Consider the following 12,225-nt stretch of genomic DNA (forward strand, 5'->3'; position numbering starts at 1 on the left):
GGCCGGTCCTTGCACTGCGCTGAGCTCCTAGCTGCAGCCCCTGAGCAGCTTCCTGCCCGCCGCTGCTCCGGACAAACGGCTCTTTCTCATCACTGATCATGTGCCTCACTCTCTGGCTGTCTCCGTCCGCGCAGCAGGAAGTTGGCGTTGTTTTCTTCCCCTTGCTTTTCTTTTCTCCCTCGTCTTGACAGTTTCCATTCACATTATTATTTCCCTGTTGTATTTGTTGTTGTTGCTGCGACTCTTACCTCCACTCTGCGGGACGCGAGAGCCGAGAGCCTGGCGCTGTAGAGCCCGGCAGAAGCCCCTTCCGCGCCGCTCCGCTCCCTCCTCCCCCGGCCGGGGAGAGCAGGTTCATGGAGGCCTTGGTGGAGGGGAAGGAGCCGTCGCCGATGGATAAATCTATGCCTCTGCCTACCTTGAGCCCGGCCCTGCCTCCCTACGTCACCTTGGGCCTGACGGTGGTCTACACCGTCTTCTACTCCCTCCTCTTCATCTTCATCTACGTCCAGCTCTGGTTGGTCCTGCGGTACCGACACAAGCGTTTCAGCTACCAGACCGTGTTCCTGTCCCTGTGCCTGCTGTGGTCGGCCCTGCGCACCGTGCTCTTTTCCTTCTACTTCAAGAACTTCGTCTCAGCCAACAGTTTGGGGCCCTTTCCCTTCTGGCTGCTCTACTGCTTCCCTGTCTGCCTCCAGTTCTTCACACTCAGTCTCATGAACCTTTACTTTGCACAGGTGAGTTGACTTAGGTGCTGTCAATACAGTCACAGGGGTTCGGTTTTTATCCTAACATGTCACTTATCTGCCCTTGTTTCTCTCTAATGTTTATAGATTATTGATTAATTGAGATCTGAAGTTAAGTCCCCCTCCACTTAACCCTTCTGTTCTCTTCGGGTCAGATTGCCCCCTATTCCTATATCAATTTTCTTTTTAACTACCCAATTGTAATTACCCAAAATAACATAATTGAGTCTACACAACTCTCTTTGGCAACTACAAATCTCTACTTTTTATTAATTTTGGGGTGTCTTATTCAATTTTATGGCATTTGGAAAAGAATTCAAGTGGTTTGGAAATAGTATTGAGTAAAAGTTGACATATTCTAGTCTGTGATTATCCATCAACATCCATTCCTTTAATTTTAGTCTAAATAATTCCTAATTTCTGCTTTTCTAACTCAAACATAATTTCCTATAAATGAGGTTTATTGAACATAAATTCCAAAAATAACTGTAAAACTAAAGTTACTGACGTCGACAAAAGTGTTGATTTCCGGTAAGACAACACAAGGGTTAAAGATGTGTTTTAATTATTGTTGATTCATGTCGTTTGACCTCAACGTACAGAAGGATGTATGTGCAGAGTACAGTAACAGTATACAATCATTTAGAGATAGGTCAATCTCAGACCATTGAACCAGGACTGGGGATATGGTTGAGATTTACATCACAATTTTAAGAATGTCTTATAACTAATGAATATTTTCCACTATTGATTAATTCGTCAACTGGTTTTCAATGAATTACTCAATCGATTATCATTATTTTAATAAGAAATGGTGTCAAAAGTCCATCACAAGCTCCCTGATCCCAGTGTGGTCTTCTCCAACGTGGTTTTTCTAACGAGCCAGCGATTTTTGCATGAGAAGGGATTATTATCAGAATTAGTTGTTGATGATTCATTTGCTGTTAATCAATGGGAATATTTTCTCAACACCAATACATAACTTTATGTATTCCATTACATAATGATCAGTGGTGTTCGGAGCAATGCCACTGGATTGCCATTCATTTGCTTTACATAAAAAAAAGGTGTCATTTAGTGACTTTTTAATTAGAACTTGCTTTAAATCTGATTTGTGAATTTAAAGAATTTATCAAATCAGTAATCTGATACTAGAACATTGCTATCAACACTAAATTATCATCCAGGCCTACCGGCTGGAGTGAATACATTTGATACAACACTCTAATAGTCACTAATATTAACAGCGTTGGATAGCAAGGACCCTATAGGACTGTCCACTAAATATTACCTGTTGCTACGGGTGTGATACACTCTCATACCGATCAGCTACAAAGTGCAATGCAATGAATACTTCCTTTGTACTTTATGCTTATTTCATCCAAATATCCATTAACAGCTACTCTGGCCTCTACCTCAAGCTTATTTTTAGCATAATTCTCTTGTGCTGATTTGAGTCACATTTGCGAGTTGACAGTGTCAACGGCACAACGCATTACAGTACGTGCAGGGTTCTTACGTGTCCAGAGTTCACAACTCTGCTGTTTGCAACTATGAGGTTCCTGTTTCAGAAGAATGGGTCTTGTTTTTTTTGTTTTTTTTCATAAATAGCGAGAATACAGAAGTGAAAATGGGCTGCCTAAAAACAGTGTGATGCATTTGCATGATGCAGGAACTGATTTGTTTTTCACAGGTTGTTTTCAAGGCAAAGTCCAAATATGCACCAGAGCTTTTGAAATACAGGTACATGCATTTACTAGATTTCATTTGCCATTAAATGAGTTATACATATATGCAGTATAATCCATGTACTATCTTGGCCATATCATTTTGGGGGAGAATAATACGTTTCCTGACCCACAGGCTTCCGCTGTACCTGCTCTTCCTGTTCATCAGCCTGGTGTTTTTAGTAGTGAATTTAGTGTGTGCCCTGCTGGTGAGGATGTCCTCTGCGGAAGCCCACACCATCGTGCTCGTGAGGGTCGCCATCAACGACACACTTTTTGTCCTGTGTGCCATCTCGCTCTCCTTGTGTCTTTACAAACTCGCTAAGATGTCACTGGCCAACATTTACCTGGAATCCAAAGTAAGAAATACTTCCCAGTCCTGTGTATTTTTGAATGGGGCGTTTGGGGGGAAAGTAGTAATTAAAACATAAAAAAAAAGATTGTTTCTTAGCAACACAGTGTCATTTTTGTGCATGCTTGGTTATATTTCACAAGCCAACAAAAAATGATAGCTTTTGCCTGAATTTCAAAATGTATTCCAGCTATTCTCACGTTCAGTTTCCATGGGGTTTTATGGTTTTCTATATGTTGTAATCAGATTTCAATTAACTTCCTTCTAAAATGATGTGTCACTAAGATCAACCACATATTTGAGTGGCTTCAAGACATCTTTGTTGTTGTTTTAAATGCTTTCCCTAATACTTACTGCTTTTTGGTGTAATTGTTTTTGACTTGTCTGATTTCTCACAGTGTTGTTTTTTTAATTGGTCTTTCTTTTTGATTTTAATCACTACTCATACATTCTGTTAGGATGATTTCTAACAATGGTAACATGTTGGCATGGGGGTGAGGGGAGGGGGATGGGCTTAAGGGGAGCTTGTGTGTGAGTGAATGTGTATGTTGTACTGCAATGTCTCGTCTTCTGTATTGTCCAGCGCTACCGAGGACACCCTCGAAAATGAGATGCCGCATCTCAAGAGGTATTCCTCGTACGATAAAGAAATAAATAATTAGTTAACGCAACTCTTCCAACTGTGCAGGGGACGTCAGTGTGCCAGGTGACAGTTATAGGAGCCATCGTCATCCTCCTGTACTCTTCCAGGGCCTGCTACAACCTGGTCGTCCTGGGACTCTCAAACAAGAGCATTTCCTCCTTTGACTACGACTGGTACAACGTTTCAGACCAGGTGAACCACCTGAGGTCCTACTTCCAGAAGATTTGAGATAATGTGAAAATCATGTTGACTGTTCAGGCCAGTTGATCATGTGTAATGATGAGTACCACATGTATGTGAGTTATGACTGTTATGGGAGAAAGCCATTTGGTTTTTTGAAAATGTTTGCCTCCCTGGTGGCTTTTTCTCTTGTAATGATCGTGATTGTGATCAGGAAAGTTCCATCCGAGGCTTTTTCTAAAGTCTACGTTTTGTTTTTCAGGCAGATTTACAGTCGACACTGGGCGACACTGGCTACATCGTCTTCGGAGTCATCTTGTTTGTATGGGAGCTGCTCCCCACGTCTCTCGTAGTTTTCTTCTTCAGAGTTCGGCAGCCCGACCTAGACAGGGTGAGCCAAGCAAGGACCCTCAGCCAGTGGTTTCCAACCTTGGTGACACAAGATGACAAGATGAATCTAAGTGGTCGCAATATGATTTTTATAAGGAAGCAGATTAACTTATACTGTAGTTCAGCTCCCCAAAATGTCTGTTTCTGTTTATGTCTTGTGAAATACTGGACAGTTTTGTTGGTTCAGGCCTCTAAAATGTAGTCAAGTTAAAAAAAAGAAAAGAAAAGTGGCACACAGGCTGGGAACTGTCCTGAGCCTTAAGCAAATAATGTGTAATACAGGTTTTATAATGTAAGACTATGGCACTTCTGTTTTTTTTTTTTTTTTTTTTGTGTGGCTTGTCTTGCAGAGTGGCTCTGGGCTTCCCGGTCACGTCTTCTCCTCCAGGGCGTATTTCTTTGACAACCCACGGCGTTACGACAGCGATGATGACCTGGCGTGGAGCGTCATGCCTCAGAACATCCAAGCCAGGTAAAAACACCACAAAGTAGGAATGTGGCAAAACAAAGATAGGTCAAATGGCGTTGTTTAATGGGTGTTGGTTTATACTCCAGTCTGGCTGCTGACAGTTACGAGTGGGGGAGCCAAAGCAGCAGCGGCATCGGCGCCTACATCGGAGGGGAGGACAGTTACACCCTCCCAACTCCTCCAGAGGAGCTCAGCCATTACTGACTGGAGTTCACAGCGACTCCTGCTGACCTGTGGCTTTGTCCCTTTATTTGTATATTTTTTGCACATGGGCCTGAAAGTCGCCCTCCACTCGATACATTCAGTCTTCTATTTTGTCTAAAGAAGAAGAACTAAGACTTTTCTGCCAGTATATGAATTTCCACTGATTGGACATTCATTTTGCACACTCCTTGTTCAAAGTAATCTAACTCTGACTACTTTTTAAACAACTTCACTGTATATAGTTTATATTAAATACCACTTAATATATTTCCTGACTTTTGTAATATGTACTCCATTACTATTGTATGAAATGTGTTTTTCATAAAGATTTGGATAATCATTTAATTCGTATTAAAACAGTTTAAATGCTGGGAAAGATGCAGTTCATTTGTAATAATACGCAAATACTTTATTGCTAAATTGACAGTCAGTTGATCATGTTTTCTGTTATTTATGTATTTTTCAGGACTTTTAAAACCGTCCACCACCTCGGGGGGCGGGGGTGGGGGGGGGGGTCATCCAGACTGGGTACAGTAAGGATGGGATGTTGACCGGGGTGGTGGGTCCCTTGTTCAGAAAGGGGGACCAGAGAGTGTGTACCAATTACAGGCGTTTCACACATCTCAGCCTTTCATGTAAAGTCTTATCCAAGGTGCTGGAAAGGAGGGTTCAGCCAAAAAAACGAGCCTCGGGTTGAAGACCAACAATGCGGATTCCGTCCAGGTAGTTCAACAACAGACCAGCTTGTCACTCTAGCAAGAATCCTTGAGGGAGCCTGGGGGTATGCCTATCCGGTCTACATGTCTTTGTGGATCTGGAGAAGACGTATAACCCTATCCCCAGGGAGATGCTGTGGGAGGCGCTGCGGGAGTTTGGGGTGAGGGGGTCCCTTCTCGGGGCCAGCCAATCCCAGTACGCCCAAAGCAAGAACTGCGTCTGGGTTCTCTGTGGTCGGACCTGTTCCAGGTGAGGGTTCGCCTCCACCAGGGCTGCGCTTTGTCACCAATCCTATTTGTGATATTCTTAGACAGGCATTTTGAGGCGTAGTCGTGTCGGGGTGGGGTTGCAGTTCGGTGGGCTGGGCATCTCATCGCTGCTTTTTGCGGATGATGTGGTCCTGATGGCATCATCGGACTGTGACCTTCATCGCTCACTGGATCGGTTCGCAGCCGAGTGTGAAGCAGCTGGGATGAGGATCAGCACCTCTAAATCTGAGGCCATGGTTCTCAGCAGGAAACCGATGGAGTGCTTTCTTCGTGTAGGAAACGAGTCCTTACCCCAAGTGAAGTACCTCAGGGTCTTGTCCGTGAGTAAGGGGACAATGGAGCAGGAGAATGACCAAGGAATCGGAGCAGCACTGTTGTCGCTGTGACAAAAAAAGAGATCTAAGCCAAAAGACAAAGCTCCTGATCTAAGAGCTCAATTTTGGTTCCTACCCTCACCTATGGTCATGAAGTGTCAATACCGAAATGACTAAATTGCGTGTACAAGTGGCCGAAATGGGTTTTCTCAAGATACTGGTATCATTAGAGATAGGGTGAGAAACTCAGTCATCGTGGGAAAGCCAGTTGAGGTGGTTCAGGCACCTGGTAAGGATGCTGGTAGTCATGGTGAGTACAGCTGAAACTGGTTCAGGGTTGGACATTAAAAGCCCAAACATCCTTCTGATAAAGCAACTTTCAAATTTGTGGCAGAACAAAAAAAGACCAGCAGGCTGGACATGTTTCACACTTCTCCCCAATTTAATAAATGGTTGCACTTTAAAAGCACTAAATACATCATGTACCCAGGAATCTAACAGAAGACAATTCTTTAAAATTTAGAAAGTGATTTGTTTTATTTACAATATGTAATATAAAAACATTCTCACGATGTGTGTACTGGACGCTCACGTTTAGAGATTGTCTCGGATAAGGTATGAATTGGTTTTAAAAATGTTAGATTAGCGACTCATTTTTATTAGAGCACTAATTTGTTTGTCATCTAATGCATGGATTGTAAATGTAATTCCATTGATCAATTAAACCAAAGGCTAAAACAAATGGTACAAAGTACAGGAGATTAAATAACCTTAGAAAATCTATTTGCAAAGCCATTTATACAATAATGTACTGAGTAATAGTAGAATTTGCCACATGATCAATATGCTATGCACTTATCAGATTATCTTATTTTCAGTTTTTGTGATAATCTCTGACATGCTGTAGTTTTCAAAACGGTAAAGACAATGATTGAGGGGAAATGTTGAATTTGCTGATGGTTGGTCAGTGTGAAGAGTTCTTTTTTCCCCATCACAGGAAATCAAATTAATGCTGGGGTCCAGAAAATCAGACAAAACAGGTGCAATCCACTGAAGGCCTGCAGAGGGCAGCATGGAACTGCATATGGAGCAAACCGGAGAGCTTGACAGGCAGTAGTCATACTGCTGTCAGATGTACGTTTTCCCCTAAAACTCTGCTAATTTAAATGAGTATTAAGAGAGAGTAGGACGCACACGTCATCAAATGACCGTTGGCATCTACTGTGCTGAAAATCTTTGAATTCAAACTAAGACCAAACCATTTCTGTCAGAAAAAAAGTTGTTTTTTTTAATTCAGATCAGTCTGCATATTATTGCAACCTCAAGTACATTTTGCAATACAGTAGCTTATAACAGCTAATTCCATGTGAAAAGCATAACACCTTAAGCATATGCAGAACACTGTACCTTTAAGAAATTAACTGCAAAAATAATATGCAAAAGATGTAGATTCTCTGGAAGCTTAATTCCTGTTGATTTTCTGAAAATGTAAGCTGTTAACACTAAAGAGGTGGAAGGGAAAAAGACAAAAAACACACAATCCCTTTCAGTAAAATGTCATGACATTCAAGGTCCTCTGGTTTGCCCCGCTTTGCGGAAAACAAACACAAATCACTGTTTTTGTTTGTTTTGTCTCCATAAGAATGGATCTTCCACCCACTCGCACAAAAGTCTGCTCTTTTGCCATGTAAAACACACACAAACACACTCTCACACGCACACACACACACACTTTCTCTCTATAGGCCACTTTACAGACAGAGCACTTAATGGCTGTTTTGTAGGGAACGCAGGGCCCCCCCCTAGCTGGGATCTGATGGTTTACCAAGTTCAACCTTTACTCCTTTTTCTCCCGCACCTGCACACAGAGGAAACACAAACACACAAGAGATAATGTGAAAAAGCAACAAAAAAAAAAATTCAGGGCCTGAAACAATGGAAGCAGGATTGTGTAGTTTTTCCATCAAAACCTACTTGTTAAGTACTTTTCTTTAGCTCTGGCACGCTCATCTGCGTCAAAATACCACACCGTGATGGCATACCTGCGGAGACAATAAGAGAAATAAGTCTCTGCATAATAGGCCGGATGATCCGAGTGTGTGCAGTGGACCGACTTGGATGCTGACCTGGTGGCGAAGGCGGGCTGAACCTCGTGAGGGTTCCGTCTGTCAGACCAGAACAGCAGCAGACGGTCAAATTTGGGCTCTATGTCGGCAAACTGGGCCTTTCCTTCTGGGAAGATACGAAGGAGGCCACCGTGTTCCTGAAGGAGCAGAAGAAGAAGAAGAAACAACAGCGTTACGTCCACAAATCAGAACAAAGCAATAGCAGGAAGGTAATGAGACACTGTTGGAAGCAAACACTATGTGAAGCCTCTCCGGTGATCACATTTATTTTTCTCATATTCCCGTCGTGTTCGCATCTGCATTAAAAAGTAAACATTCAGGGAAAGGAGATGAAGTCTCTTAGAAACTGCATGTATTACTCATACGAAAGATCCACTTAAATATATCTCATGTCGGGCTTTCAAAATTATAAACATAGGACGACAATGTTAAGGAAAAGGGTTGTCCAACTAAGGGCTAAGAGGAAAGCTCGGGATCGGAAGCAACAGCGGGGGGACGGCTTTCCTGTGGAGGGATAGGAAGAATAACCCACAGGAAAACTGCTCTAGCTGGATAAAGGACCTGGAGAGTGAAAAAGCAGATTGCTGCAAGCGTGCCGCTTAAACTCTCACACAGCTGATATGATAGGCCTCTCTCTTCACACGCAAACCAGCAGAGCAAAAAAAGGTTCATACCCTTTGTCGGGAAAGTAATGCTATTCCCATTTATACTACTTGAATGGGGGGGGGGAATGCCGGTGGTGTGACAAAACTAAATTAAGCACAATGGGGTCATAGAAGACAGGAGAAATGGTTTTCTTTTTGCAACACGTAAGCAGCTCAAGCACCACTGTTTTTTTAATCAATTGTTTGACTGCACATAAATCCTAGCATTCAGTGTGGCGGCCTGTAAATGATAAGAGAGAGCACAGGATGGGCCAATACATTACAACCCAAAGATGGGATGTACTGTACGTTAAGTCTGGATGGATACAAGCGGTATACTGTATGATACACTATGCTGTAACCCCCCCGCCCCAACAGACAACTGACTTTTTAATTTTTTTTAACGTTAGAAAAAAACAATGCACATGGTAATAAAATCCAGTAAGTAAAAATGCCTCAGCATAAATGATTATTTTGATCTTTGGTACCGTCTTTTAGGTAGAACTGTTTTTGGATTAGGGTTGGTAACAGAAACCCGGTTCTACATTCAAACCAATGTTCGGTACCGGGTACCCGTGAAAATAAAGAAATAAATAAAATTGATTCCGTTTATCAGCTCCTCAACAACTACACATTCTTTGCAATGGATGACACTGCGCAAAGCAATACATTTTGTTTTGGCAGTATAGGCAAGAGTCACACACACTTTTTGAGAAAATAAAGGAAATCTTAAACTTGAATCTCAACCCAGTGGTATGTTTTTTTTTCTCCAAAATCCAAATCTGGGTGAGACATCACATATCCCCCAAAAAATAAATAAAAGTAAAAGCTTAAAAGTAAAGCTATATTGAAATTTTTCTGGCTGTTAAAGCCATATTTTACTCTTTTTCAGGCTACTCGGAATCCTCCTGTTAAACCAGCTTCATTCCAACTCTGGGTGAGATAACACATATCCAGTGTGTCTCACAGGTAATATCGGAGCATTCTGATGTAACGTTTTAAAATTAAAGGCTTAAAAGTCCAAGTAGAGCTATATTTGACTCTTTTTCAGGCTATTGTAAAATGGAATCCTCCCGTTGAGCCAGCTTCAATCCAAGTCTGCGTGAGACATCACCTGTCCAGTGTGTCACTCAGGTAATATCGGACAATTCTGATGTAGGATTTTAAAATGAAGGGCTCAAAAGTAAAGCTTTATTGAAAGTTTTTCAGGCTGTTAAAGCCATATTTTACTCTATTTCAGGCTACTCTAAAACAGAATCCCCCCTGTAAGCCAGCTTCATTCCAAGTCTGTGTGAGACATCACATATCCAGTGTATCTCACAGGTAATGTTGGACCATTCTGATGTAGTATTCTTAAAATAAAGTCTTAGAAGTAAAGCTATATTGAATTTTTTTTCTTGCTGTTAAAGCCATATTTTACTTTATTTTAGGCTACTCTAAAACAGAATCTCTACTGTTAAACCAGCTTCATTCCAACTCTGGGTGAGACAACACATATCCAGTGTGTCACTCAGGTACTATCGGACAATTCTGATGTAGAATTTTAAAATGAAAGGCTAAAATGTCCAGTAAAGTTATATTTGATATATTTTTTAGGCTGTTAAAGCCATATTTTACTCTTTTTCAGGCTACTGTAAAACGGAATCCTCCTGTTAAGCCAGCTTCATTCCAAGTCTGCGTGAGACATCACATATCCAGTGTGTCATTCAGGTACTATCGGACCATTCTGATGTAGGATTTTTAAAATAAAAGGCTAAAATGTCCAAGTAAAGCTATATGTGAAATCTTTTTTAGGTTGTTAAAGCCGTATTTTACTCTTTTTCAGGCTACTGTAAAACGGAATCCTCCTGTTAAACCAGCTTCATTCCAAGTCTGCGTGAGACATCACAAATCAAGTGTGTCTCACAGGTAATGTCGGACCATTTTGATGTAGGATTTAAAAATTAAAGGCTAAAATGTCCAAGTTAAGCTATATTTGAAATCTTTTTTAGTCTATTAAAGTTGTGTGGAATAGTAGCTGTGCCATGTGCAGAATACAATCAGAACAGGCTTTAACTTTCTACTGTCTGCCAAATGCACTATAACAGATTTCTCAGTTGATCTCCTGCTGCATTTCTGAATAAGTAGCTCTTCAAGGAGTGTATGCTGTAGTAATAAACAGACATCTTATCTACACAAACATTTAGGTTCAGGAAAGAGCTAACCTGCTGCGACAGATGGTTTGTTGCACAGAACCATCCCCACATCCAATGCCAACCAGTTGAACAGGTCAGCAGTTTTAAATATCGGGGACTAAGACTGGGCAATATTGAGAAAATCAAATATCACAATATTTTTGACCAAATACCTCGATATCGATACCGCAAAAATATTGTAGTGTTGACTATCGGTGCTTTCACAAAATATTTACAGAATTAGATTTTTGATAAATAATCATCAGTAATGTGGATATAATGACTAAGTGGTTAAAGACAAATAATAGAACAGTTATGCCAGTCTGGCAAGTTCAGAAAATGACATCCCTTTACTGTAATGCAGCCTTTAAAACCAGGAAAAGACACCACTTAAGCCATATTACGATATGACCATTCCCAAAATCTAAGACGATATCACATATGTCTTATATCACAATATCGATGTAACATTGACATATTGCCCAGATCTGGGACTCATTAAAATACAATAAACTCAACTTCAAGGAACATGAAGTTGAGTTCACTAACATCCAGAAACGCGCACAACAAAGACTACATGTCATTTTCAAACTAAAAATCCCTTTCTGTTGCCCCCCCCCACCTCCTGTTCCTACTTTACAAAAGCATCATCCACCCCACCCGGCTGTGCTGCTCACCCTGTTTTTACAAAATGCTAACCGCCACCTGCAAAAACAAACTTACTAAAATCACACATATTGCCTCTTAGGTAATCAGTCTCACCACACCCAGCCTATCAGACATGAATGCCACAGCCATCACACGCCTAGCACGTACAACATAAGCTGACACAGACCATCCCCTGAATCAATTCTTCACACCACTTCCATCCAGATACGGAGCACTGAACTGGACTAAAGCCTATTTCAAAGAAAGTTTTGTCCCCACCGCCATCCCAGTGCTGAACAAACTATAATACTGCCACCCCCACCTCAGTTGCTTTGCAGTTTTCAAATTTGACATGCCTATGTGGGTGTCTTAATGGGATGTGTTTTGTACATGTGTTACGTGTATTGTGTGTTATATATGTGGTGTTATGGAAAGATATGTGGAAATGATTATCCCTATGGGACAATAAAGACTATATCAGGGGTGTGAATCTCTTGGCACCTCCCAATTCGATTATAAAGCGATTATTGATGCAAAAAAATGTATGTACATTTCCATGCATGATTTAAAAAAATATACATTTGAATCATATAGTGTTGTCAGCTAAACGCGTGGGGGGGCA

At 41.3% G+C, this 12,225-nt stretch overlaps 2 protein-coding genes across 2 annotated transcripts in view; one reads left to right on the forward strand and one right to left on the reverse strand.

The window, feature by feature from the left end:
• gpr137ba (G protein-coupled receptor 137Ba) lies at nt 1-4,978 on the forward strand. The gene is made up of 7 exons (XM_032542114.1): nt 1-737; nt 2,440-2,489; nt 2,610-2,832; nt 3,514-3,660; nt 3,911-4,039; nt 4,389-4,510; nt 4,594-4,978. Exons 1-7 carry the CDS (start codon nt 357-359, stop codon nt 4,709-4,711), a joined length of 1,170 nt encoding a protein of 389 aa, XP_032398005.1. The 5' UTR covers nt 1-356; the 3' UTR covers nt 4,712-4,978.
• Nucleotides 4,979-7,272: 2,294 nt separating this feature from the next.
• Nucleotides 7,273-12,225, reverse strand: part of egln1a (egl-9 family hypoxia-inducible factor 1a) — a 35,333-nt gene continuing 30,380 nt past the window's right edge. The window contains exons 3-5 of the mRNA XM_032540470.1: nt 8,138-8,274; nt 7,986-8,053; nt 7,273-7,869 (exon numbers count right to left, since the gene is read on the reverse strand). Of these exons, the coding sequence (XP_032396361.1) occupies nt 7,814-7,869; nt 7,986-8,053; nt 8,138-8,274 (261 nt within the window). The 3' untranslated portion in view covers nt 7,273-7,813. The remainder of the gene's footprint in view (nt 7,870-7,985; nt 8,054-8,137; nt 8,275-12,225) is intronic.

The sequence above is a fragment of the Etheostoma spectabile genome, chromosome 17 (genome assembly GCF_008692095.1).
Source record: "Etheostoma spectabile isolate EspeVRDwgs_2016 chromosome 17, UIUC_Espe_1.0, whole genome shotgun sequence".
NCBI classification, from domain to species: Eukaryota; Metazoa; Chordata; class Actinopteri; order Perciformes; family Percidae; genus Etheostoma; species Etheostoma spectabile.

Excerpts from the sequence above, each read along its gene's own strand:
- gpr137ba (XM_032542114.1), top strand. The coding sequence starts at position 357 with ATGGAGGCCTTGGTGGAGGGGAAGGAGCCGTCGCCGATGGATAAATCT. Across the intron at positions 738-2,439 it reads TGAACCTTTACTTTGCACAG|GTTGTTTTCAAGGCAAAGTC; the intron begins GTGAGTTGACTT and ends TGTTTTTCACAG. Across the intron at positions 4,040-4,388 it reads GGCAGCCCGACCTAGACAGG|AGTGGCTCTGGGCTTCCCGG; the intron begins GTGAGCCAAGCA and ends CTTGTCTTGCAG.